Raw genomic sequence first — 27,129 nt, 5'->3', positions numbered from 1 at the left:
AGATGCTGCGGGCCAGAGCTAGCTGGTACAATAAGCTGTTGCATGTTGTGAACGAGTTGAATATTATTACAGAATTCAAACGACTGTCAGAGTAAGAAATAAGGTAAATGTAGGATTATAAGACTTGAACACATGAGACAAAGACGATGTATCGTGAAAAAGAACGCTGTAACTGTAGCGGACAGCGGTAGGGACTTCATTACCCAGAATGCAATGTGACGGCTTCCGGTTGTTCAGTAAAGTGTTGTTTTGAGTGTTCTCCATGGCGTCCGTCTCATTTATTATACAGTACTGTAAGGAAAACGTTGAAAATATCCAGAAATTCTTCATAAAGTCATGATAAATACCCATCCGATACAATAGGTGGCGTCATTCTACTCTGCATAATCTCTTGTTCCACACTTAAGTCCAGTTGGTAGCACACATCACATTACAGGGAAGCATCCGACTGTTTTTGTGGTCATTGTGAGGTAGCAGAAACTGCAGAGTTCTTGTTAATTGTAGGAAATATGTATCAGAGAGAACATGTTGGAAAAAATTAAATGTTTCGGGATAACAGGTGTAGTGCAGTGTAAAGAACATACTGGAGTGTGGTGAAAACGGACAAGGCAGAACATGCTTGTTCAGCTTCCTAATACACAAGTACATCCATGATGAGAACAGACTGCAGGGAAATCTGACATACTGGACACTGTAGGAGTTAACTAACTCCAGAAGATGGCAGTAGTGCAACATTAATGATGCAAGCTGCCGTCAAAACCCAATGAAGAAGAAAAACCACGGGGGGGTGGCAATCGCCAATAAACTCTGAAGAAGACTAAGACGAGAGCGACACGAAGCCAAACTTAACTGACCTGAACCTATCCGCTATTCTCGATTTTGCACTAGAATCTGTGCTTGTCGATTGTGTAAGTTTTGTCGTTAGTTATGTGGTGTTATTTCTAAAGAATATATTCGCTTAGTCGCGTTGTCTGTCAAATGAGTTCACGCTCAGGCAGAGGCCTAACGTTAGCTGGCTAGCTACGGTTAGCTAAGCTCGACATTTTGCCGAGCTTTGTTTGGACGGCAAGGACGTTAGCAATGTTCGCCACATTCTTAGCTAATACCGAGTTACATTTTACACCACGTTACATTCGTTTTCGGTTATATAACGTTATGTTTTTGTCACTTAACGCACATTGCGTTTGGGTTGAACAACCGGTTATTAATGGCGACAAGCGTGCTATGTGTGTTCGGCGTTACGTTACAGTTGGCTAAACTGGCGTGGCACTTTTCTTCAGTAAACGTGTAGCCTAATGCCCTTATGGTTGAATGTCATCGTGGGAATATTCTAGCTACGTGTCACGCACTTAATTTGCTAACCAGCCTTTGCTCGTTTTTCTCTGTGACACGGGTTAGGAGTGGGCTAACGTTTGTCTGTAACGTTAGAGCTGACGCTAGCTAACCCTGAAGTTTCGATGCCAGTGCGTTTTCAACAGAGCAAGACGTGTGGAACCAAAATAGTCTCAAATGTATTGTAGCTGCGTATCCCCAAATGCGTGAAAACATTTGTATGAATACATTCAAGAGTGTAAAATGTTTTGATCAAATGAATTCAAATGTTTGAATGTCTGAGACATCTGAACAAATAGGTTTGTATTTTAAATTATTAATCTAGCAATACTGTCATGCATTCATAATATTCCCATCCTGAACAGGCTTGCAAGACATCATTATTCACTAAAAGACCAGAAACCGAGGGTAGACAACAAACTAACGTAAACCATCCTAATGTTTTTTCCAAGCTTAAGAAACAAAGGTAGCCAGCTTATAAGCATTACAATTAAAAAACCGATCCATTTGTCATTGTCAGTGCACCATAAAAAATAGATTTCATTTTTAGGAGACCTGTAACTGTGCATGACATGTTATGACCAATTGAAAAAGATTTGCACAAATAATTTCCAATGTGTGAGTGCACAAAGAAGACTTGCACAAAGGTTTGGAATTGCACAGCAAAGGTTTGCTGTAACAAAAAAGGTTTGCCATTCCATATCAGATTTGTAGTTACACATCTATCTGGTTATGGGTGAAAAAGTTCACACAGGCAGGGTTCAACGCTAACTTTTTAAAGTGGTTGCCAGGCTTGGCAATCAGGCATCAGCTTTTGGTTGCTATGTTTTAAACTGCCTATATTTGGAGCATTTCATTTCTTATGTAACTATACCACACATTTTAACAATGAAACGATGAGAGAGTGGCTTGCAATTTAATTTCCCATTCCTCTCAAAAAGGGGTGCAACGGATCACAAAACTCACGGTTCGGATAACTGTTTTGAGTCACAGATCAGATTAATTTTTGGATCTGCACAAAAAAAGGGATTTATATTATTAAACGTATTAACTTCACAATAATTACTTCTTTTACCAGTAAATTGATAAATGACAAGAGATGAGAAAATAACTTTGAGTGCAACACAAGGTTTAGCAATTTAAAGTAAACGCAACCTTTATTCACGTCTGTTTTTCTGACAACAGCAGTGACCAAGTGCTAGTTTGTCTTTTAGCTCAAAGCTTTAGCAGCATCGTGGTTGTACGCCCTGGTGTTTGAATCCTCTACAGTGAAATACAGTCACACTTTACACCTTTTAGTGGTCAGCACTTTAACTGTGTTTAATCCAGTTACTATTATAGCTAACGGTAGGCTAACGTTACCTGCTGCCAAGTGTAACGTGTTATTAGTGTTTGCTAGCCTGACATGCAGCGATGCTTCTGTTGCCTCTAACTTCTGTTTCGGAGCAGCGGAGAGAAGCGCAGACATTTAAGTGGCACTGTAATGAGGCACCGAAATCCGCATTGCTAGTCCGTTGGCATATTAGCACCGGATTTTAACATACAGAAAATTGTGTTCCCTGTGTCTTTTTACGGCAAACGCGCGTGTGGAAAGCGGTTGCACAACAGCTAAAATGTGTTGTGCACGAACGTAATGTTTAAACTTCACGGAGACGACCAAATAAAATGTTGAAATCTATAAATCTTTTGAAATAAGATTTTCCAGTTTTGATTTGTTTTTTTTTATATATATATATATATATATATATGTGTGTGTGTGTGTATATATATATATGTGTGTGTGTGTGTGTATATATATATATGTATATGTGTATATGTATATATGTATATATATATGTGTATATATATATATATGTGTGTATATATATATATATATATATATATATGTGTGTGTATATGTGTGTGTGTATGTATGAGAACAGGTGGTTGCCAATGGGGGCAACCAGAGGCCACGAAACGGTTGCCAATTGACTCAATCTGGTTGCTAAAGGCAACCATTACTGTCGATCCCTGACAGAACCTAGTACTTTTGTCGGAGGAGTGAGGCAGAGTGATCTGCAAATCTTTCATTTGTTCACAAAATATTCACAGCTAAAGATCTCCGTATGGATTCAAAAACTAAATCTAGTTCAGATATTTTTCACACAAACAATTTCATTTGATCAAAACGTTTACACATTTGAATATATTCATACAAAATGTGCACATTCAGATATGGTGATGCTTGCTACAATACTTAAGACCCCCATTTTCTTTCCATAGAGGTGATGTTAGTTGGTTTTATGTCATGTCAGGATTTGTGCTACAGGGCAATTGAGACATACTTTTGTCACACTAAGTTGTTATACCGTTAAAATTGTGGATTGATTTGTGGATCCTTCCTGGTGACGCATTTACACACTGAAGTGAAGGTATGACAACAGAACTTTGCCATTCATATGCCACATATGGAATACAAATGAACGTCCTGACAGTTGTGTTGAATGGTCTATGAAAATAATTTTGCTGACTTCAGATGGAAATTGTTTTGCTACATGACAGCACACTGTCCTGATGGGGAACACTGATGAGAAGACACACTTTCTATGGAACAACTGTTATACTTTATCCGTTTGCACCAAAGTATACAGAGGAGGAAATGTTGCAGAGCGGGACAGGGAATGGGCAAGAAGAGGAGACACTGACAGTATTGCATTAACCAGAACACCAGCCTCTTGAACGCACAGACTGCAGCAGTGGTGTAGATTGCCAAACAACGCAAACCATAAGTGTTTTTTTCAGCCATGAATGGGATATTTTGGAAACGCTGTTATAGCAAGGTGGCGCTACAGTGGATGAGTCTTGTGTGTTAATACATCCTGATTTCAGCCCTCCTGCAAATATGCTTTAAAGTTGATGATTGAGTTGTGCGTGCTTTGTAGCTAGTATTGTTTTGGTCAGAAACGTGGTGTTCATGGAGCAGAGACTGTCCAATCAGAACTACTCGTAGGTGGAAAATCTGCCCTGCTAACCAATCCAACGCGCAACTGCACAGAAGGAATGTGTGTCGTCGCCATGGAAATTAGTCTTAGGATAAAACATTGTTTTACAAGCAAAATCATAATTACTGTGAGTTACAATGGCTGACGTGTTTTGGCGAGTGGAGCGCCTAAACATTAAATTTGAAAATTGTAATTTGGCAAAATATTAATCTGAAATCAGGACTCATGCTTTGGGAAATGACTACCATTAATGGATAATATAAGCAGCAGAAGGTACTTAGTTTAAACATGCAAAATCACTGGTCCTTTACCACACTGATGGTAAAATGTACCAAAAACATTATGTAATAATTGTTTGAATGTTGGTGCTTTTTGGCTTGTGGTTCTGTTGAATGACAGATTTGGAGATGCTTTAGCTACATCAGCTCGTGCTGATGTAGCGAATGCAAATGCCTTGTAGATATTATGCCATGACAACGGTGACATTGTCCTTGCAGCATAGTAGCTGTGTCCCAGTTGAACTGCCTTCTTCCAAGTCTGCATTTCAAGACCTATTTTATGATGGATCAACAGCGCTGTCCCATTCAGAAGGCCCCTCCAAATACACTGGGAAAATAATTTACCCTGTTGTGATCACTTTGTTGGCTGAATAAGTGAAAATAGTTGCTGGTAAACTTGGAATGTTTCGGACCAACAATTGTGATGCACAACAGCTGGATGCAGCATTAATGTTGGAAGGGTCATAAACGTGAAATGATGGTTATGGTGAGTCACTGTGGACTGTCACAGTCTGCGAGGTGACACATTTTCAGTCCATTAGCCTTCAGCCTGGCAAAGGCAACGCATCAATCAATCAGCTATGTTTTATTAAACAAGTGGCCTTCATCACATTTCATTTGCAAGATGAATATTTGTAATCCAGTTAGGCTAGTAGGGGTTTTCAGATCAACTTACATTTGACTGCTTTAGTTGAATCATACATGATGAATTGGAATAGTTAACCTATGGATTGATTGATTAAAATGGTGGATATAGGGGAAAAAGGTTCATTATTGTGCCAGATAGAGTTGATATTGTGAGTTAGGACGTTCAACTCTGGAGCGTGAGCTACAGTATATGTTAAATTGTTCTGTTCACACAAATTTTACTTTCTTGTCCGAGCGGCTGTTGTTGACATTGATCGTAATGGTGTCCCTTGTCTCTGATGTCCTTTGTCTCACTTTGCTATTCCAGTTCAGTTGTGTTATATTGGACTACCAGGAAATTGACGCTGGGCTAGTAAAGCTCTGTTGGCAATAATGCTATTCTATACCCTTTTGTCTGCAGGTGCTGTTGTTTGTACTTCAGCATGGCGGTCGTCATCCGTTTACAGGGACTAAGAGTCACAGCAGGTTCTGAGGATATTCGCAAGTTCTTCGCTGGCCTCAAAATTCCAGATGGAGGGGTGCATATAATTGGTGGGGAGCTTGAGGAAGCTTTCATTATCTTTGCTTCCGATGAAGATGCAAGAAGAGCCATGACGCAGTCGGGAGGTTGCATTAAGGGTTCACCTGTTCATTTGCTACTAAGTAGTAAAACAGAGATGCAGAACATGCTTGAAAGAAGTACAACAAATGTAGAGTTAGATGAAAAGAGACGACTTGAGGAGAATGCAAGACGTGCTAGAAGATCTGTGGATCCTGAGGCGGTCAGGAGATCAGCTAGCAGATCAGATTATTCCCCTCCCCCCCATCACCAGAGGGCTTCAAACACTAATGATGACTTTGTGCATGTGTTTCTAAATGGAATGCCTTTCTCTGTGACTGAAGAGGAAGTTCGTGACTTTTTCTATGGTTTACTTATTGATGATATTGTCTTATTGAAAAATGCACAGGGTGCCAAAAATGGGAAAGGTATCGTCAAATTTGCAACAAGAGAGGATGCACACGAAGCCCTGAAGAGGGATAGGAAATACATTGGGTCAAGGTACGTGGAGGTTTCCACAACAACAGCAGACTTTTGGCGTCGGGCTACTGGTAAAGAGTCAATGGCTGTCAACAACTTTGAAAGGGATAGATCACCTGTTCGCCATCAGAGGAATCCACATCATGTCAGGTCACAATCACCTTTGAGGCCTGTTGTTTCTTCCGACGACGAGTACTGCGTTTTGATGGAAAATCTGTCCTTTGCAGTGGAAAAAGAAGACATAAAAAAACTTTTTCGTAATGCAAAGCTTGAGGATGACCAGATCCTACACTTGATTGGCAGTGATGGGAGAAGAACTAGATCTGCGTTTGTGCTGTTTAAGAGTCTGCGTGACTATTGTGATGCCTTGACTCCTGAAAAAAGGCAGTTTTTCAACCGATGGATTTCTACCCGGCCAATCTCAAGAGAGAAAATGATCTCCCTGCTGGAATCTCAGAGCATGGATGTAGGACCTTCTGGAAACTCTGAAATGTTTCAGGAGAGGCCTCAATCTTACCCCAGTGATCCTTATGACTCAGAAAAAATTTGTGTGTTTGTGCGGAACCTGCCATTTGATGTACGGAAAGTTGAGATCATGGACTTCTTCCTTGGGTTTAATATCACAGAGGACAAGGTGTTTGTGCTGCGTGACCATAACGGTGCTGGAGTTGGAAAGGCGTTGGTTCTCTTCCGGTCTGAGGCAGAGGCTATGAGTGCACTCTCTCTCAATGGACAAAGGTTTCTTGGGTCAGAGGTCACATTGAAATGCATTTCACGTTCTCAGATGCGGCAATTGGGTGTTGAGCCACCAGTGGTGCAAGAGCCAATTGTGCAAGAGCCAATGCCAAGAGAAGAGCGGTACTCAGGCAGGAGAAGCGAGGCATCCTATCGCCTTGGTGACACTGAGTACCCTGACTTTAGGATTTCTCATGATGGTAATATACCAGTAACCAATGCACAGGCTCACATCCATGGAGGCGGCAATTATGAGCCCCATGCAGTAGGCCCTCATGCTCCACAAGACAGAGGTAATGGCTTTCGTGGTAGCTTTGGTCCCTCAGTGCAACCTTTTGATGGTCCCACTTGTGTAAAGCTCCTTAACTTACCATTCCAAATCAGAAGTGAAGAAATCTATGACTTTTGCTATGGATTTCGCATTATCCCTGGATCTGTCTCACTGCAGTATGACCAGAGAGGAAAATCTAAAGGCTCTGCAACTGCAGTATTTGAGTCTCGTCAGGAGGCGTTAACAGCAGTTGAGGAACTGAGTGGAAGACCAATAGGTCCAAGAAAAATACAGCTATTACTTGAGTAAAAGTGACATTGCTTTTCATGGCACCTAACATGCCCTAGCAGTGTAGGTTGGACATGTACAATGTTGATTGAAACAAAGTTGATTTAAGGGATAAAATTGCCTTTTCTTTTTTTGATTACACAATACAATTGTGAATATATATTTTTTTTAATTGTGTTTTCTTTTATTGTTAATAGGCATTATAGTCTGTTGACTATATATGGGGTTTGTATGCATTTTTCATCTTAAAGTGAAATACTAGATTTTTGGTTGACATTTCTTAAATTTAATTTACAATATAGTGTGGAATAATGTGAAATGTGTAATTTTTTAATATAAAAATGCATACCTTTTTGAATTGTAAGTTTTTCTTCACACATCTGTCACTTGCAGTGTAAACACATTTTGCTTGCCACATAAACCTTACTTATATAAAGTGCAGGTTAATCACTAATTCAAAGGAATCAGTTAGTGATAACTTTTAAGATTAGTTTAAATGGGATACCCTTAAGTGATTATCTGTATTTATGATAGTGTTAAGTGGGATGTACAGTATTTGCCTCCAAGAGCAAGACTTGTAAAACAAGATAATAGGACAAGTGACCACTGTGAGAATCTGTAATGTGTATTTCAAATTAAAAAGAACTTTCTAAATTTTAAACTTTCTAAATTTGCATTTTTGTTCGAGTACTGGCGTGGATGTCTTAAGAGTTATCTCATAGGCCGCAGTGTTAAAGGTACAACATGTAACATTTCTGCGTTAAAATGTCTAAAAACGACTTTACCTAGGTCATATATTTTGTTGAGTTATTTACATACATTATCCCAAATGTTTCCAACAATGTTCAAACCCAGAGAAATCTGGTAGTTTATTTTAATGACAGGACGTTTCATTTAGTCGCCTGCCAGTGGAGTCATAAAACCTTTGACCCCTCTAGTTACTCTTAGTTACTCTTAACTTCCGTCAAAACATGGGAACCCAGATGATATGTTCGAGAGTAATTGTAAATCATACAATGTCACAGAAAGAATAATGGACCTTTTTGACGGCAGACATGTTGATATGTCATAGTAGGGGAAGCACAGGTGCATTTAAAACCATTAATGATGGCTGCATTCCACTTAGGAGAGGCCCTGGTGTTGTGCATGCTGACTCACTGAAATAGCTCACTGGGACACTTGATCAATCAAGTGTCAATTTCAGCTGTGCTTTTCCTACTATGACAAGTCAAAATGTCTGCTGTGAAAAAGGGCCGTACTCAGTAACTGTAATACAGCTTGCTTTCTGCCACACAGCATCATTGTGTAATTGATTACATTCCACTTACAACACAGTAATACAGCAGAGACCTAATTTATTGATGCATTTCGATATCGATCAATCCAGCTTAATGATATGTGCTACGTTGACAAGTAGCTAATGCTAAATGCTTGGTGGGGAACGTTATAAGGTTACAACATCGTTCAACATCATTTTAGGTTTGAGGGATAGAACGACTTCCGGTTCAGTCGAGGATAAGGGTGATGGGATTCAGCAGGATTCATGTGATGACACCTCCATGGATGACACCGGCAGGCGATCCTCCAACGCCAATAAACGCATAGTAGAAGAAGAAGTTGAGCAGGCAGAAAACCACGCCGAGGGAACTTTTTAAAACAACAGGTGAATATTTGAACATAAAACGTCTCTTTTTAAAGTCTACCGACTACGTCGATAACTCGTTACTTTCCGGTATAAGTTATTAGGCCAATGTTGCAAGTTAGAATTATGGTTTCGCAGAGTTCAAACGTATGCATGTCATCGCTTAACGTTTTATTTTGTTTCGTTAATGTTGCAATGCGAGATAATGTACAATCGTTAGACACAGTCCCGGCCGTTAAATAAACGGATTCGTAAACGTAAAACAGAACCGCTTATGGTGCACCGTTATCATGTAGACCATGGTAACACAGATGTCTGCCATGAACACTGATGGGCAACAGGAACGTTCCCTGTAACGTTACCTGGTTTCCAAAGTTGCTTATTTCATTGAAGTAGAAAGATTTCGACAGTTTTCGACAACTTGTTTTCACCGACATTTATTTATGTTAAGCTTGCTTACTGTTAACCTACTTAAAGCTAATAGGGCAAATTCAAATCGTTTTTGTTGAATTGCTCACGTTAGCTGTTTTGCTACACTCAACCTGGGCCAATCCCTGGTCAGTGTTAAATGATCGTTTCCTAGTATTTCTTATTTCTAAATAACTTAGGTTAACGATACTGTCAAATTATGCAGGATACTTGATCTAGCTCATAATAATAATAATAATAATAGAAACCCATTACACACCTGTCTGCTATGAATTGGGAAAGATCAGTTGAAGCCTGATATCTGAATAGTAACGTTATATGTAGCCTACATGCCGCTTGAGTAAAAGAGTTGTACCACTATTCCTGACATACAGCCAGTGGCTGTGACCCACTTCAGGACCCCTAATGCTCTGCAAACACCACTTTACAAAGCACTGATTTATAATATATTGAAACATTAGTAATGCCTGTAGTAATCCAACACTGATCAGTATAAATGTGATGAACAAGGTTTGTAGAGTGTATTGGATTTAAAACATGTTTGAACCTCACTGACACTAGATGGAGGTATCAAGAAGGAGGATCCTCCAAAAACATCTGGAGCCTGCAAGACCCCTGCGCCGCTGCATTCATGTTGACAGTGGTAAGCAGTCTGCACCAGTTGGTCAAACTTATAGGAATATCAAAGGTTTTGTATTGTGTTCATATATAATGGCATGCTCTTATAATATTGTATTACTTAATTTAGAGCCCATAATAAATGCTGCTACATGTGGACAGGCACTGATGGAGGAAGAGGATCAAGAGGTAAAAAATCCCAAAGAAGACCATATTTAAGGGTTGCAACTCGCAATTATATTCATTATCAATTATTTTGTTGATCATTTTTTAATCATTTTGTAAAATTTTAAAAATTAAATAAAAACAAAAGCCGCAAATCACATTTGAAACCTTGAAACCAGACAACGTTTGGCATGCTTGATAGATGACACAAATTACTTATTAATTAAAAACAATTACTGCATATGGATTATCAAAATTATTGCCGGTTAATTTTCTTTAGATCAACTAATCATTTCAGCTCTTTAGTATTTTAGTGTGATTCACACTTTGCATTTTTCTTTAAAATAACTTCAAATAAACCATTTGCCTGTTAAGCAGTTTTTTTAGGGAACATTAAAGCTTTAGTGCGCAACTTTTTGATATTAATGAACGTCCGTTACAGTCAAGCCATTGCCAAATTAGTTGCTACAAAGCTAATCAAGGCTATCCGCTCCACACAACTCTCTCTATATTTCTCCGTATGGCTATGTTTGGAAGATTATGTCGTACGGTGACTTTCACGCCCAGAAACTCGAGTGAAGATAATTACCTCTTCTGAAGAGTCCATGTTTTGTTTTTTTATCCTCCGTGTCATCCTTGGCTACTAGCAACTGCGTGGGGGATGGGTGGGGGAGCGTGCGCAATTACATAAGGCTTGTATCATGTGGACGCGCCAATAGTGTTGTCATTAATTAGAATCATTCATGGGGGAGACAGAAACTACGCACTATAGCTTTACGTTTTCTAAAACTATTCTAATGTTATGCTTGATAGGCAAATATTGGCATAGAGCAGTTCTACAGGATTGTCAACCTCCACAAACAGAAAGAAGGTAAGACACAAAGTGTTTTTGTATGCATTTTTGTTTTTCCAGGTTGTTTTTCCCAATTTTTTTACCTACAGTATTGGTTTGGCAAAATGCCCCTGCATTGACAGAATATCAACCTACTTTTGCCTTTTATTTTGATTTGCCTCATTTGAACTATTGTCATGTTGATTTTAATATATATATATATATATTTTTTCATAGGCAGAATATCTTACACGAGAGAATTTTTAATTGGTCTGGCAAGTTCTCCTGAGGCCAGGAAGAAACCGAAATTCTTGCCAGAGCACCCCATAGTCCTAATGGAGGCAGTAAGTTGGGTGTTGGTATTCAATTTTATGGTGGTATCCTCTCTAAATAATAACTGTGTGCTGTTTGGATTAAATAATGGTTGTATACTATCTTAACAGAGAGATCTTGGGCACCTAAGGCTTCATGAAATGAGATGGAATGGGGGAAAAGAAGACATGTGAGTTTAATTTCATCACATGAACTCTCATGAAAAGTCTAGATTATGATTTGAATTGAATGCATATTAATATTTGAGGGCTAATTCACATTAGTATAAAACTACAGTTAACGTATATTAGCCCTGACTCTTTTTAACTATCATTGGTCTTACTGTATGATTTACTATTGCTGTTGGGTTCAGTGTGGTATCTTTACATTACATTTACATTACCGTATAAATATATATTTTCTGTTTTTAGGGACGCAGAAAGGCTTCACTCGCCTTAAGACATTTGCACAGATGTTCACTTCCCAAAGAGTGTTTCTATTGGGGTTTTTGCTGAGAAATTAGTGAATTTAATTTTAACTTGTGACATTTAAATTTGCATGTTCATTATTTTTGTTTGAGACTGATAAGTTTGCAGTGAAGTTGCACAAAGTAATAATACTAAACACCACTTTATGTGCTTAAGTATGAGTATTGCATGTTTACATTTTCTACTGTAAGATTTTGGCTGGAGTGTATTAAGTATTTAAATTTTGTAAAAAAAAATAAGACATAAAACATTAACGGCTGTTCGTCAACTGTGGTGGTAATGTTTTGCTTAAAGAAACTGGGGGGGAGATGCCATTTAATGCAGACTCATCATCACTTATATTAGTCCTAAATATGTTAACTTCTCTTATAAAGGAAAGTTTGGCTAAACAGTTTTGTGTGTTGACATTTTCTTTCTTGCACCTAATTCAAAATTTTTATATTAACAATGTATCAAATGACTATGTGTAATGTGAAAGATATTGCTCAACACACATTAACACAGGAAACAACTCTGTCCTCAGTTCTGTGGAATTCTTTTAAAGCATATTTCACAAAACTTTGTTCATATCAACCCCATTTTCAGCCTCAGCTGGCAGCTGTTTTCACCAAAAAAGCTCTAATAAACACACTACACTACCTGCCCAGCACCAAACGGCTGACAAAGTCTGTGAATAGCTGTCGAAGATTTCCCCTCAGGGGGTTGGTGAAGACCAAAACCGAGCATAAATGAGAGTGAATATTGGGCCTAAATCCATCAGGATGTATAAATAGACAGCTGTTTGCTAACGCATTCAAAATCTATTAATGCAGATTTAATTGCAACAGCATTAAACCTTGTATTCTACTTAATATATGAACTGATATGGCCTCTCAACAAGAATAGATACATTTGCTAGATTTATCACATTAACATAAGTACAAATAAATTTTTCCACATGATCAAGCTTTTCCTTTCTTTCACCTTTTTTATATGCAGCAAATGAAAGGGAGATACATATTTCACACTGCAGGTATTTCAAAATGTGGGACCACTGTAATGTATCGAAGGTATTTAATATCAGGCAAACTGACTTAAGTTTTTCAGTTATTTAAGACCAGCTAATAAGCAAAGTGTTGAGTTAAACAGTCCTTAAATAAAGGTCAATATTTTATTAAGATCTTTCACATCATTCTTTAAAAGTACCGTAATTCACCATATAACAGGAAAGGAGCATAATGAGTCACTCCATTGTTCTGATGGGTTTGAGGAACTGTGGAAGTTATTCATCAAGGTGTATTATGAAGCTGCCAGAAATCATTTGGCAACATAGGGATTTTTACAACACGCTGTGGGTTTCCCTGCGGACATCAGTGAATGTAGTAACTGCACGTCTGCTCTTTAGTCAGCTTTGTTCGTGACCGAGGCAGAGTAGTCTACATCCTATAAGCGGGCTAGTTATGACGCTTGTGACGTGCTCGACGTCACGTCATTGTGGGCTGGAGGCTCACGTTACGGTGTCCACGTCAGTTGAGAGAGAGTGAAATCATTTTTCAGAAACAGAGGAAACGGACACCCGGCAGTCAAACCGCAACATACCAAAGGTAAATGTCTTTCTGGTGTTTTTAAGCCCCTGGGCTTTGTTTATCCTGTTGGCTTATCTCAAAGGTAAAGATGGAGCTAATTGACTCCTGTTCCCCCGCTGTGAGCGATGAAGTGGTGTGCGCTGCGATGTCTGATTAACAATTGGTTTTGTTCTCGCTCACTGAATAATTTTGTTCGGAAACAGCTTTTCTTTTTTCAGGAAGATGAATCCAAAGGACGACAAGAGGACCGATTTATGCACCAGGTCAGAACTTTCACTATCCTAAGTTAACCCCAAATTCAAACGTTTGTTTAAATGGTTATGTATGTGTGGACACATGTAGGCTAGGCTCAGGCTATGCTGTAAGGTTAATATTGGATGAGGAAACAGGTGTGACAGGATATCAGGACACGTAGCCTATGTAAAATGTTGGTCTTATAAGTGATTTAATTACAAAGGAATTACAAGGAAGTGTCAGTAGGCCTACTTTATTTCCACATAGTTTACAATTAATAATTAATTTGGCAGATAGTGTTACTGCTGTTCACCTAAATCTGTGGACTGGTAGCTGGAGAGGTGCCTGTTCAGCTCCTGGGCACTGCCCACGTGCCCTTGAGCAAGGCATCGAACCCATTAGTGCATGTATAGATCCTGGTCCATGTGTGTGGATTTTCGGGCCTGTGTGTAATAACTGACAACAGAGTGAAAACATGTAATTTCCCCTTGCGGGATCAATAAAGTATGTCTTGATCTTAAAATCACATTTCTCACTTATTGATAGTATGTATACACTCAGTTGCCAGTTTATTAGGGTTACCAAGCTTAAACTAATTTAATTCATTCATATCAAATTATAACGTCTATCTATAGTGCAGAATAGAATAGGCTACAGTTCAACAACAGTTTAAACAAAAATTGAACATTATAACCCACATAAAGGTAGGATTTATTGCAGGACTGTAACAGTTGTATTATTATTAATAATAGTCTTTATTGTCAACAAATGTCAAAAGTTGCCTTCAGCTTCACTGGTTGGTTTAAACACATCATAGTAAATCACAATACATATACATACAATAAATAGGCACAACATGCCCAGTACATACAACAGTAACGTATTACATTACTTTTAGCTAGCTGTAACTAATAAATTGGCAGTGTATGTATAGTATACAGGTTTTGTATGTGCTGCTCAAAGCATTGAAAAAGTACATTTGGTAAACCAACATCAATGGGTTGTACCTGAAACAGTACTCAGAATAACACAGACTTCGGTTTTCATCTGGACCATTTTTTTTCACAAATGAAATTTCCACAAACTCTATACTTGGGTGGTGACGACCGATCTCTCAAGAGACTCGTATATTAAAAGCCCCCGGACAATCAGTCAGGAAACGGGCAGGTCAGTGCTCTCATCACTGCAGGCCCTTCACACCCTGGACACAACCTGTTCCAGCTGCTCCCCTCTGGTAGGCGCTACACAACACTGTACGCCAAAATACATCAGTTTGTGACAGCAGATTCTTATCATTTAAAACTAAGTATTTGCATAACTAGATAGCACAGGTTTAAGTGAAAGTATGTCTTAGATTTGGTTGAACTGACCTGGCATGGAGATACTCTCATATCGGATTTGTTCAGCCTCTTAATGAATGAATGAAATGAAATAAAATAAAATGGCAATTCAGTCTTATTGTCATGCTAGAACTGACCCTTTAAAATCTGTTATCTCCCCCAAAAGCCCTGTTTTTGTGCATAACCCACACCTGGACACACTGAAAGATGACGTCCTCTACCACTTCGGTTTAGGAACCGGAACTCACAACCTACCAGCTATGTTTGGTGATGTCAAAGTAATGATTTTTTTTTACATTTCATTTTTGGGAAATAAATCAACTCCATAATCATCTTTATTCTGCTATTATTTTATGTTTTGTGTGATTTCCTTCAGTTTGTGTGTGTTGGGGGCAGTCCTTGGAGAATGAAATCCTTCATTGAGTACATTGCTGCTGAGCTCGGTATGGAAGACCCCAAATCAGAGTACCCAAACATCTGTGCTGGAACAGACCGCTATGCTATGTACAAAGTTGGCTCTGTACTGTCTGTCAGTGTATGTAAGACCTATCACAACATACAAATAGTAGAAATCCTATTAATCTGTGTATTTCTATTAAATAAACTACATGGATGTGAAAATTGTGCTATGTTTTGCAGCATGGGATGGGCATCTCATCTATTGCCATAATGTTGCATGAGCTAATTAAGCTCCTCCATCACGCTCATTGCACAGATGTTACAATTATACGCATTGGGACATCAGGTGGAATAGGTAAGCTTATTATTTGGAATATGTATTTAGAATACCTGATAATACATCTGATCATTCATGTGTTGCATTATCAAATCACAAAGACTGCTAACACTCCAAGGATGCTAGTTTCCCTGTGATCCTGTAAATTAACTTCTGTAAGAGGAAATTACTTGACTTAGACTCCCTGTGTGATAAATAATGTCGTTTCCATGAGATGGTTAGTGTGGTCATACAGTAGATGACTTTAAGTACTGGGTGTTGTCCACAAAGACACCTTTTTCATAGTTGTACCACAAGAGGGAGTCCAAAGTCCCTTAGATTTTAGAGCAGTGTCATCCAATATGGCTTTTTGTGTATTACTGCGATTAGCCCAAGATGGTACTTCTCTAGTTTTCAGAATAAGAGAATTGATCTATATTCTGATGTATACCAACCTTTTTTCTGAATATGTCATGAGCCATTGGGGGTTGTCTGTGGCATATTTTTGAAGTTCACGTAAATAATTTTCAGCATGGCTAAAGGGTATAGTGTGATTTGATTCTAGGAACTGTGACTACATTGTAGTAGACTGTTCCACTGAATTACAAATTGAACTAAAGACATGTTATCTGAAATCATTTTAAGAATTTCTTTAGATGTTCATTTGGAAATGAGCATGATGCTAATTTTACTTGATATCAGTCTAGTATGTTTGAACATATGACAAATCATTTTTAATTGAAGCTTTCTGTCACTTCAGACTATAATTTATTGTTTATCTCATTTTTCAGGGCTTACGCCTGGCACAGTTGTTGTTACCAAGCAGTCTATGGATGCCACCTTCCTGCCCAAGTTTGAACAGGTGATCCTGGGGAAGACGGTGGTGCGCAATACTGATCTGGACCAAAGCCTGGCTGAGGAGCTGTTGCAGTGCAGCAAAGAGCTGAACCAGTTTGAGACAGTGATAGGCAACACCATGTGTACACTGGATTTCTACGAAGGTACTGATGCATTGATGTGTTAATCAAATTTTTTCACCAACATTTAAAGTATTTCAGTTGCAATGTTCATCTTTTCTGTCTGTCTCATCAATCACCCAGGGCAAGCCCGTTTGGATGGTGCTTTCTGCTCCTACACTGAGAAGGATAAACAGGACTACCTCACTAAAGCCAGTGAAGCAGGAGTCTGCAACATTGAAATGGAGTCATCAGTTTTTGCTGCTATGTGCAAGCTGAGTGGTCTACGAGGTAAGAAAATGCAATATCGGCATCATTATAGCTGACAATTTATAGCTGACAGAAAGTTGTTTTCTTCTCATTGAGTTTCTAACATTTATTTCTTGTTGTGTAAAGCGGCTGTGGTTTGTGTGACATTACTGGATCGGCTGAAGGGGGATCAGCTGAACGAGTCTCATGAAGTTCTTCACAGTTACCAACTACGTCCTCAGATACTTGTTGGCTACTACATTAGGAAACAGTTGAAGGCCAAAGCAGTATGTAGCTAAGTGCAATAGCTATTACACTGGTATGCAAGCATACATCAAAATTGTCTCTTGAAAATATAGTGCAATGCACTAACTCAGTTTTAAACATGTTTTATACATTTTCTGCTCACCAATAGCCATACCTGTAATAACTCCAGAATCTTGAAGTTACACTATGCACTGCCTTTTATTTATCCGTTCACACTTATATAGTTAAATGATTTCACTGTCTTAATAAACCGGAATGTGCTATTTCACTTTTGTTTCCTCTTGAATTTAACTTAAATACAATTTAAGTGAGTAATATTATATAGCAGCCTATATTGATCAAATGTCTTTATGTAAGGTGACCTCTGTTTTATACAACATATAAAGTTCCTTAACCATAAACCTGTATCGGTTCATGACTTTTGGAATGTCTATGCTTACAACGGTGCTGTAGCAAAATCAGCTCAAATGGAGAGTAAATAGTTTTAATGAAAACCAAAAGAAATGACACTGCTTTTGATAAGTTAGTGTCTTATGTTGGTATCTGTTTTTGTTATTGTTATGTTTGTTGCAGAATGTATGTTTTTTTTACAATAGGCTTCTCAATTTTTTTTATAAGATTCAGAAGCTAAAATCTACAAAAGAAAATGTCACTTATTTTCAGAGACAACAAATCCACTGAATGTATTATCACTAATAAATCCTCATGCAGTCTGGAGTTGTTTGTTTTATGTTCTGGCTCAAAAAATAGCACAGGTACATCCTACAGCTTTGTCTCGGTGCAGGAAGCAGGTGGTTTGTTGCAGTATGACCAACAATATGAACACTGCTGACTATTTAAAACAAAGTAACTGAAGTTCTTGAAGATGATCTCTATTGAAACACTGTTTGGCTGATAAACAAAGATATTAGTTCCTACCTTAAAGCCCACTCAAGAACATTTGCCTATAATCTTGATCAGTCAGCTATGTGAACATCTTAAATCGTTTAGATGACAACAACATTGCTGTCAACTTACAAATACAATACAAATGGCCTACAAATAGGCTATCCATTGAGGTAGGCCTATAGGCAATTTTCTCATAAATGTGCATACACTGAACCGCAAGTATCCGGTCTGGAGAACATTTATCGAGTCTGCGCTTTCGTCGTCACATTTAAGTCGGCTATACGGTCACATAAATGTAGGATGCTGAAAATCGCTCTGCGCGTCAGAGGACGAGAGGAGGGTCTGTTTGCGCGCTCCCGTGCGTGCCCACCTCCTGTTTGCCATTCGATCCTAGCCTGGTCTATTCGCTGACTCAGTGCCTTAAGCAGCATCACCGCTCACCTGAACAGAGCTACAGCATCCTCTGCGGAGAAATACATCAGCCATGGCCAAAACAGCAACCGGTAAGCGTGTTCAGACAGGTCATGTTTAAACCGATGCATGGATGTATACGGATGTAATCCATGGATGGATGGATTGATGGACTTGTGACATATACTTTCTGTTTAAAGCCCATGTCGGCCTGGTATTGTCTAGGTGGTCGTGCGTCTGTAATGGCTCAACTCAGAAATATTCTATTTTGAATGATTACAACTAAGATCACTCACCTTGATATTTCTCTATCGACATTGAGCCTATTGTCTCAGCTAAATAGTCTGGTAATAAAGACAGCAAGAATGGGTTTACAAGCGCAAGCATCCTCCGTCATTAGGTTACTGAAATGTCTCCTTCATTATCCTCATCTACGTCAATGTGTTAGTCCTCATTTGCTTTCACCTTGTATTGTGTAACAGTTTATAATCCGATAACATGGACTTGACAGCTTTATTTACAACGCCGCACCTGCGGTTCATGCTACAGCGGCCCCAACATGCAGCATAATGCAGACGGACCCCACCCAAGATGCTGTGCTGCCGACCATTTAGCCGACAGCAAAGCTGAGAGTGCTTTATCCGTCTGGCTTTCATATTACTTTGATTTGTTTATTGCTATGGTTATTTTATGCCTATATATATATATTTATTTATTTCTCCTGAACGCGATTGTTTTCATCTGATCATTTATTTGGATTGTTCCTTTGATTTGTGCCTGTAGCTTTTTCTTATTTCTTTCTGTGCCAAGGATGCATCACCAGCTGTGACAGATGGGCTGCCATTTATTTCGCAAAAAAAACCTTTTGGCATATGAACAAATGCAAATTTACTCGTAGGAATTAGCACACTGGATCTTAAATGATCAGATGAGACTGTATAGCCTGCATTAGTCATCTCCTCTAATGGACAGTTATTGTTGTATGCCAGACATTTGGCACATTTGTTTTCATGGGTTTCCTTAGCAACACGTTTGGTCTCTCAAAAATGTAGCAGGATGCTAATAAAAAATTGATCTAAAAAAAAAATTATAGTAGGATGTGCAGACTGGCTTCATTATGGTATGTGTGGTGGCAGAGATATAGCGGAGGAGACAGGTGCATGGCAGGGTGGGAGGCAGGCCAGCCCTGCAGCAAGGGGCCGCTTCACACACTGGCCTTTGCAGCAGAAGGCTTAGCAGCACTAACAATCTGTAGTCTTCTTTCAACAGCCAGGTGGGCACTTTGTCAAATACAGGAGAGAGCATGGAAAAAGTGACAGAATTTGTAGATGAGATTAAAAATAGTCAGTAAGGAACTAGTTGAAAGCACATCTTACCCCAGACCTAGTATAAAAAGTCAAGACTATTAATCGGCTGTATTTGACAGCAATGACAGCAACACTCCACAATAATGTTGCGATAAGACAGATAGATATAAATGTTTCTTATTATTGTGATCATGACGGGACAATCAGCTGAGAGTTGAACAGGAAATGAAATAACTTGATGCACAAGCCTGTCTAATCACTCATCTTACAGACTGCAAGTGAATAAGACAAGGCACTCTGATTTCTTGATGATTCAAATGAGTCACAAATGTCTACTGTATAGTATCCAATAAAAGAATCATAGTTTGATCACCCTTACATTATACATTTATCCATATCATCAAGAAATTATTAAGCAACAGGGCACAGACACACTAGTCATCTGATGCTAATTGTTTTATTGTGCAAATGTTCCTTTCCTAACTTGTAATATCTTAATTTGGAAATATCTCAAGTATATTTATTAATTGGTGACATAGTCTGTACAGTGATATGTGGTAATGAGGTGTGTTTTACTGTTTTCATAAGATGCTATGGTGTGTTTATGTTCCTACAGCATATAAAGAGAAGATGAAGGAGCTGTCCGTCCTCTCTCTCATCTGCTCCTGCTTCTACCCAGAGTCACGCAACAAGCTTGTGTGTGAGTTTGAAGGTATGGATCAGCTCAAACATTGATTTTCTATCGGATCAAGTATGCACCCATGGATGTATATATCCATCCTGTAAATACAGACGTTAGTAATAATGACATATTGTTGGACTGAAATATTGTGTTATTGGACATTGATTTTGCTGGTGTCATCATCATGATTGTCTGATTTACAGACATGGAGGTGAAAGCTATAAACAAGCGATCCTCTGGCCAGGCCTTTGAGGTGATTCTCAAGCCTCTGTCTCCAGTGTCAGATGTAACCCACAGCCTCCCCTCACCCCCCAAGAGAGATATCTCCTTGGAGGACATTGAGAAGAAACTGGAGGCTGCTGAAGACCGGAGGAAGGTGAGTATTTTACCTGTTTGAAATAGCTTTGGGTGTTTAAAAAATGAAGAAAAAAGGAAACACATTTTATAAACCATTCAAAATGAATCAATTGGTCTATTTTCCTATTTTTTGCTCTACATATTTTAGTTTCAGGAGGCCCAGGTGCTGAGGGCTTTGGCAGAAAAGCGAGACCATGAGAGGGACGTGTTGCTAAAGGCCATGGAGGAGAACAGCAACTTCAGTAAGATGGCAGAGGAGAAGCTCCAGATGAAGATGGAGCAGATCAAGGAGAACCGTGACGCCCATCTGGCAGCCATGATTGAGCGTCTACAGGAGAAGGTGAGAAATGCAGAACTCTCAGTTGTGTGTGTTTTCTTCTTTGTGTCCACCTTCAGACTTAGTATAACAGAGTTTGGGTGCTGCCTGCTGACTAACGTTTCTCTCTCTGTTGTTCCGCTGCATTCAGGAGAGACATGCAGCTTTGGTGCGCAAGAACAAAGAGCTGAGAGAAGAGCTGACAGCATGAGCCTCACACAAGTCCTGACTTACATGGTCCATCAACGTCCCTCCATCCAGTCCCGCCCCGCCCTCACCCTCCTCTGAACAGACACCCAACCCTAGAGGCCGAGAGGTTCGAGGACCTCACCACCACATCACATCACATCACAACACACCAAACCACACCACACCACACCACCAGTACTCACCACTATCAGTATAATCAGTGAATACAAACATCAATAACACACATCTTAAGAGTTGAATGGATTTGTTGATTTTAGAAAAAATGAGTGAGATTATGGCTATTATTTTGTAAATACTTTTTTCTTAAAGTCTATCTATCTATCTATCTATCTATCTATCTATCTATCTATCTATCTATCTATCTATCTATCTATCTAGCTATCTATCATGGTAGGTGAAGTACATACAATGATTGTACTGTACTGCACTGTACAATTTCAAACATTTTGTTTGTGATTGATTAACGTTTCAGTTCTTGAAATTTGACTCTACAACCATTTTCTTGTGAAAGCCGTCAGTGTTGTGAGTTGGCTGTAGACTGACATTTGCAGTGTTTCCTGATGATGTCATGATGATGATGTTTCTGTGTCTTCGTAAAGAATGACAGTCGGTGTACATACACCACAGGCTCCTTCCAGATATCAACGTATCCCATCTGTATCTTCCTCAAGCACACCCACACATTCTCAACACGCACGCTTGGAACTTAACAATACGCCAAACTCTACAGATCTGTCAAGTGTCCACCTCCTCTGAAATGAGCTTGGTAATGAACTTGATAGGTGGTTTATTGATATTAAGAATGTCTTTGCCCAAAGAGGAGCAACTGTTTATACACTTGCAGATTCCCTCTTACTCTGACAGCGCTATTTCATAATGATTCCATCTTTAGCTAAATCAGCAGCTCTGTTACATACACAGTATTTGAGCATTAAGCTCTTGAATGTTATGACACCATACTGGTACCATGCATATTGTCTTGGACAGTGGAATGTGCTGTTGCTCCCATCTTGATATTGATAGTGTGAACATAATGTATGTCTGTGTGGGTGTGTGTGAATGCAAATTTACCACAAGGCACCATTAGCCTCTGCTCTCTTTAGGGGATTAGATAGAGAATGAATGCAGGATGCTTTACATTCAGCACACTGAACTAGTCTCTTTTTAATATACAGTACCACTGATATCTGCCTGCATCCTCTGCTGCTTGTGTTTCTCCCTTCATATATTTCTCTGTGAAAGCTTTGCTGAATAAAGGTTTGAGGTTCTGTGAACATGGCATGCACCATCTAATACTTTTCTGTGCTAATAGAGGAGGGAAAACTTAAACTGCCAAATAAAAATCAGTTATCTACACATCCTGAGAATTGCCGTCTTCCCCTAGTTGATTTTTCATACATGTTTTAGTCCAGTGTTATTTTAATTTGGGATATTGTATACCATTGCATAAATCAAAATATAGTCAGGCTTATTCCTTGAGGGTTAGACTAACATGTAATAAACATACAAAATGAGTCATCCATCAGGCATGTATTAAACAATGTTCCTCCACTAGGTGGCGGTGGCAGATTTTTTTTTTAAGCCAAAAAAACCAAGCTTGAGCCCATACCGATCCAAAAGTAGGCTATAGGGCAAAAGTTCACAATGTGCCAAATGCAAATATTAATATAATAACAAAAACACAGTTCAAATCTAGATCATTAATGTTTAATCTTTTCATGAGAATCATGATGTTGATGTTTAACATCCTCATTAAAGGCAGCAAGGTTTGTGTCATGCATCTGCACTCAGGACATCAAATACAGACACTTTTGTATATGGTGGTTTAATTTGACTGTTATTTTGAAGGAAGACAATACACTTAATATATTTATTTATTTATTAATAGCATCAGCCCTCAGGGAACAAATCACAGACTGCCTTTCCTGGAAGACTGAGGTGCTGCATGGACGGATAAAACCGAGTCATAAAAAATACAGTGTCACTAGGATAGGACCATAAACGAAACATTGGAGCTGAACAGTGATTTATTGGTCCAGCTGTCTCGTGTATTGTTGTTACTTTTTAACCGCTTTCCTCCAATGTCCCCATCCTGTTCACACTATTGTCTCCGTTTCAGACCAACCCGAGCTGGTGAGGTCAGGGCAACATTGTAAAGGATTTCCTCTGGCTCTTAATGATTTCCTGGGTATTCATAAGGGCAACAATGCTCTCAGATTTGGTTACTTACCTGGCACACAGTAAAGGAATTGCCTTTCAGTCAATAACCGGGACCTTATTATCGCATGATTAACTTCTACGGGATTGTAACAAAAATGCACCTGCAGATTATATGTCATTTGGGAAGATAAGGTCTTAATCACTTAGAGGGCAGTTCGTCTGCTTGTATAAAGGACTATGTGGCATCATGATAGATAAAATAGCTACCTATTATACATTATGATAACAAAACATTCTGGAGAGTTGAAGGAGCAAATGCAACAGAAACAAAAACTTTGGTTTAAATCCACATTTTAAACTTTAAACTCAATTTATTGGTACAAAAATATTACAAATAGATACAAGAATGCAAGTTCCCAATTCTCAAGTGGTTAGTTTTCCAACAATGGCACATAATGCTTATTAATTTCCATGAGTTCTGATACCACAAAAGAAGCAGACCAAATTAAGTAACTCTACATTATGTTAAATACAGACATCCGTATAGAAGTTCCATTATGTGGTGTACAAAAAAAATTCTCTAGTAAATTTGTGCTTACATATATTCTTGGCCCATATGTCACAATATCAGTCCTCAGCCTGGAGACAGTGTATGTTAACTAAATTAGTCAATGAATAACATAAAATCATTTAGAATTCCTTTCTTTAGAGTTATGACATAATGAGATTGACATCTCCCCCTTATTATTGTATACGTTCATTCAAACCTTTTTTTAAACTTCGAAAATTAATCAGTTTCCCTAATTTGCAGTGATGTCGAGTACAAAGATACTTAATGAAATGAAATCAGTTTGCTTCGTTCCCCTGTGTTTGATTGCTATAAAAACAGAGTCAGGTTGTGGTGGCTAGTCTGTGGTGGTGGGCACAGCTCAGCTGTTGCCTTCAGTCCAGTTGTTTGCTTCAGAAGGCCCCAATCTCTGTACCCCACGGCCTGTAAGGCCGTGACAGAGTGGAGGAGGGGCTCACTGTGCTGAGGGCTGTTGGGGACACCAGAGGCAAAGCACCGAAGGAGAGGGGGAAGGCCGACAGCGAGGAGAGGGATGAAAGCAGTGGTGGGGAAAGCTTGGATGTTGGCACAGACAGACTGAGGGCCAGCGAGCTGTTGGGAGGCACCCTGAGGGTCTCTGTGGGGGGCATGACACTGAGTCTGGATGTCCCAGATGCCTCAGTGGAGGGGGAGGAAGATGTAGATGAAGAAGAGGAGGAGGGTGGGCTACTGTTGCTTCTGGATGCAGGTGTCCTGCCCTGGGGGTGTTGTAGGAGGAGGTGGTGGGGGAGATGGGCAGGGGGAGTCCCGTAGGCAGAGCCCCAGGCTAAGTGCTCCAGTCCAGTGTGCACCTCCCTCTGAGAGGCGTAGTTGCTGAGGTGGGACACCAAACGTATACGGAGGGGGTCTGTACCGTCCCGACCCTCTATGATGCTGAGGTAGCGAGCGGTCTCTGCCAGGCACTCCCTGAAGCCCAGGCTGCGGTAATCCTTAGCAAGAGCATGAGCCTCAAAGAAACCTGTCAGGAAAGGAAGCGGGGGGGGGTTTAGACACGTGATTCACCGCATATTCATTTTGAATTAGGGAGCTATTTACTTATCTTCCAAAGCCTAAGAAAGGGCCTGTTACCTTTGCCACCAGACGCATGAAGCATCTTCAAATGGTCCACAGTCATTTGCAAAATTTCTGCTTTTTCCAATTTAGCTGATCCCTGTAAAGAAATAGGAAAGAACAGTGTCACTTTTAATAATATTGACATTTCCTATCTAGTGTCCATAACAAAAAATAAAAACATGTATTGTGTGGGCAAATGTGTGCCTGCCCATAATGGTAGCATGACCCATTTACCTGTTTCTCAAAAGCACTTGGCACCAATCTTCTCAACTCTGACAGACTATTATTGATTCGGTCACGTCTCCGTTTCTCAATAATCTGTCATGGGTAAAGAGAACAATGTAATTTAGGTCACAGGTGGGAGAAAAACAGATGGATCTATCAAACAGCAGTGCGCAACTTCGCACCCGAGAGAATGAGTTCACTTACTCCTCTGCGCCTTTTTCTGGCTTGGACTTGTGTGGTTGTGGAGGGTGACATCGAGCCGTGAGAATTGAGTTGACTGAAAGGTAAAACAGTAATACAATAGTTAATCAACAAAGGCAAGATAACAAATTAAAATAGGCATGGGCAAGTTGAAATGTTGCAGAAATCTGCCACAGAACATATTATATATGATTTATAACATAAAACGGAACATACCCATTTTCATCGCCACTATCCTTCTCCACCTCAATATTGTCGTCCAGGTCGCTATCCGATGAGCTGTAATTGTGGCTTCGCTTCATTTTGCTTCCAAGCATACAGTGATCAAAAGCAGCCTACTCCTTTCAGAGAACGCTCCGGTGGTGCACTGACAGCAGAGAGTCTGTGCAAGAGTTTAAACGTCAGACCTGCCTCTGCTCTGATCATTTTCACACCGCGGAGAGGGGGGCGCGGTCCCGGGATGATGTGGGCGGTGCTTGAAAAGACTTGAGCCTGTTAAAATCGAGCTGGCATTTGAGTGACATATGTTTTAGGAAAATAGCTGTAAAAGCACTCTCTAAAAGGAATCTCTAATAGAGGTGCTGAAACTCATTTCTGTAATGGTTTAAACCGATATTTTAAATGTAGGCTATGTATGTAAAAGCATGATTTTTAATGTAGCCTATGTCTTTTGAAAGAGTAGTGAGTCTGAGGCCTGACAGCTCAGGCTGACCGGTAGACTCCTGGCCTTAGCTTCCCATGTTCCTTGCCTAGCCCCCAGTTCATGAGCAACAGGCCTCCACTATAGCGGGAGCCCTCTTCTTCTTTGGTGTTGTGGAGGACACACGGCCCATTAGCAGAGTGTGTTGTTCATTGTCTGCTGTCAGCTGTGTGGTTCCACAACAGCATTGATCAGCCGGGAGGCCCAACATTAGTCAGTCAGCGTTGCCAGGCTCTCCTAGGAAACCCCCTCCACCTCCTCCCCAGTCACTGCAAACAGGTCAACTGACTGGCGCAGACAGACCTTCCCAGGGAATCATTCATCCACTGTGGATGAAAACAGTGAACCTCGCTCTGCTGTGTAGTGGGAAAGAGAAGCAGACATGTTTTTAGAAGCTCAAGCTCCAAGCAAATCATTGATCAATGTTTTGCTTATGAGCTACATTAAAAAGCATACAAATCTACATAGGCATAAGCAGCAAAACAAAAGTGCCTCACTTTGGATGCGGAGCAGGGGTGGTCTGCTAAAGGTGTGAACATTTTGACCCCACTAATACGCTTGGGTCAGAGTGCAAACTATATAAAACACGGGAACCTTAAATGTTTATGTTCGACTGTGTAACTGATCCCTGCTGGCTGTTTTTCTAGGG

General features: G+C 39.7%; 4 protein-coding genes across 5 annotated transcripts; 3 read left to right on the top strand and 1 right to left on the bottom strand.

Moving 5' to 3' along the window:
• Positions 1-776: 776 nt before the first annotated feature.
• On the top strand, positions 777-12,428 carry LOC144519713 (RNA-binding protein 12B-like). Of its 2 annotated transcripts, XM_078253063.1 has the most exons (8): positions 777-908; positions 9,031-9,214; positions 10,184-10,265; positions 10,371-10,429; positions 11,219-11,276; positions 11,475-11,581; positions 11,681-11,739; positions 11,981-12,428. In XM_078253063.1, the coding sequence occupies exons 3-8, from the start codon at positions 10,184-10,186 to the stop codon at positions 12,006-12,008; spliced, it is 393 nt and encodes a 130-aa protein (XP_078109189.1). In that variant the 5' UTR covers positions 777-908; positions 9,031-9,214; the 3' UTR covers positions 12,009-12,428. The 2 variants fall into 2 exon arrangements, with proteins under 2 accessions (XP_078109189.1, XP_078109188.1); XM_078253062.1 differs by lacking the exons at positions 9,031-9,214; positions 10,184-10,265; positions 10,371-10,429; ... (2 more) ...; positions 11,681-11,739; positions 11,981-12,428 and adding an exon at positions 5,640-8,221.
• A 1,084-nt stretch (positions 12,429-13,512) lies between these two features.
• On the top strand, positions 13,513-18,080 carry upp1 (uridine phosphorylase 1). The gene is made up of 8 exons (XM_078253059.1): positions 13,513-13,620; positions 13,806-13,865; positions 15,343-15,454; positions 15,553-15,711; positions 15,816-15,930; positions 16,683-16,892; positions 16,992-17,138; positions 17,244-18,080. Exons 2-8 carry the CDS (start codon positions 13,825-13,827, stop codon positions 17,393-17,395), a joined length of 936 nt encoding a protein of 311 aa, XP_078109185.1. The 5' UTR covers positions 13,513-13,620; positions 13,806-13,824; the 3' UTR covers positions 17,396-18,080.
• Positions 18,081-18,664: 584 nt separating this feature from the next.
• Positions 18,665-22,862, top strand: stmn2a (stathmin 2a). Its single transcript, XM_078253061.1, has 5 exons — positions 18,665-18,754; positions 20,586-20,681; positions 20,855-21,027; positions 21,157-21,348; positions 21,476-22,862. Exons 1-5 carry the CDS (start codon positions 18,736-18,738, stop codon positions 21,533-21,535), a joined length of 540 nt encoding a protein of 179 aa, XP_078109187.1. The 5' UTR covers positions 18,665-18,735; the 3' UTR covers positions 21,536-22,862.
• Positions 22,863-24,042: 1,180 nt separating this feature from the next.
• Positions 24,043-26,160, bottom strand: LOC144518986 (hairy/enhancer-of-split related with YRPW motif protein 1-like). The gene is made up of 5 exons (XM_078251869.1): positions 25,997-26,160; positions 25,784-25,856; positions 25,589-25,672; positions 25,370-25,451; positions 24,043-25,259 (listed from the first exon to the last, which is right to left on the bottom strand). Exons 1-5 carry the CDS (start codon positions 26,095-26,097, stop codon positions 24,655-24,657), a joined length of 945 nt encoding a protein of 314 aa, XP_078107995.1. The 5' UTR covers positions 26,098-26,160; the 3' UTR covers positions 24,043-24,654.
• Between the last annotated feature and the right edge of the window lie 969 nt (positions 26,161-27,129).

The sequence above is a fragment of the Sander vitreus genome, chromosome 6 (genome assembly GCF_031162955.1).
Source record: "Sander vitreus isolate 19-12246 chromosome 6, sanVit1, whole genome shotgun sequence".
Taxonomy (NCBI): domain Eukaryota; kingdom Metazoa; phylum Chordata; class Actinopteri; order Perciformes; family Percidae; genus Sander; species Sander vitreus.
This window is presented reverse-complemented; position numbering and strand designations above follow the sequence as displayed.

Excerpts from the sequence above, each read along its gene's own strand:
- LOC144518986 (XM_078251869.1), bottom strand. The coding sequence starts at position 26,097 with ATGCTTGGAAGCAAAATGAAGCGAAGCCACAATTACAGCTCATCGGAT. Across the intron at positions 25,857-25,996 it reads GATAGTGGCGATGAAAATGG|TCAACTCAATTCTCACGGCT; the intron begins GTATGTTCCGTT and ends TTTACCTTTCAG. Across the intron at positions 25,673-25,783 it reads CCAGAAAAAGGCGCAGAGGA|ATTATTGAGAAACGGAGACG; the intron begins GTAAGTGAACTC and ends TACCCATGACAG.
- stmn2a (XM_078253061.1), top strand. Across the intron at positions 20,682-20,854 it reads GCTTGTGTGTGAGTTTGAAG|ACATGGAGGTGAAAGCTATA; the intron begins GTATGGATCAGC and ends TCTGATTTACAG. Across the intron at positions 21,349-21,475 it reads TTGAGCGTCTACAGGAGAAG|GAGAGACATGCAGCTTTGGT; the intron begins GTGAGAAATGCA and ends CGCTGCATTCAG.
- upp1 (XM_078253059.1), top strand. The coding sequence starts at position 13,825 with ATGAATCCAAAGGACGACAAGAGGACCGATTTATGCACCAG. Across the intron at positions 15,712-15,815 it reads GCTCTGTACTGTCTGTCAGT|CATGGGATGGGCATCTCATC; the intron begins GTATGTAAGACC and ends TATGTTTTGCAG. Across the intron at positions 16,893-16,991 it reads TACACTGGATTTCTACGAAG|GGCAAGCCCGTTTGGATGGT; the intron begins GTACTGATGCAT and ends TCAATCACCCAG.
- LOC144519713 (XM_078253062.1), top strand. The coding sequence starts at position 5,662 with ATGGCGGTCGTCATCCGTTTACAGGGACTAAGAGTCACAGCAGGTTCT.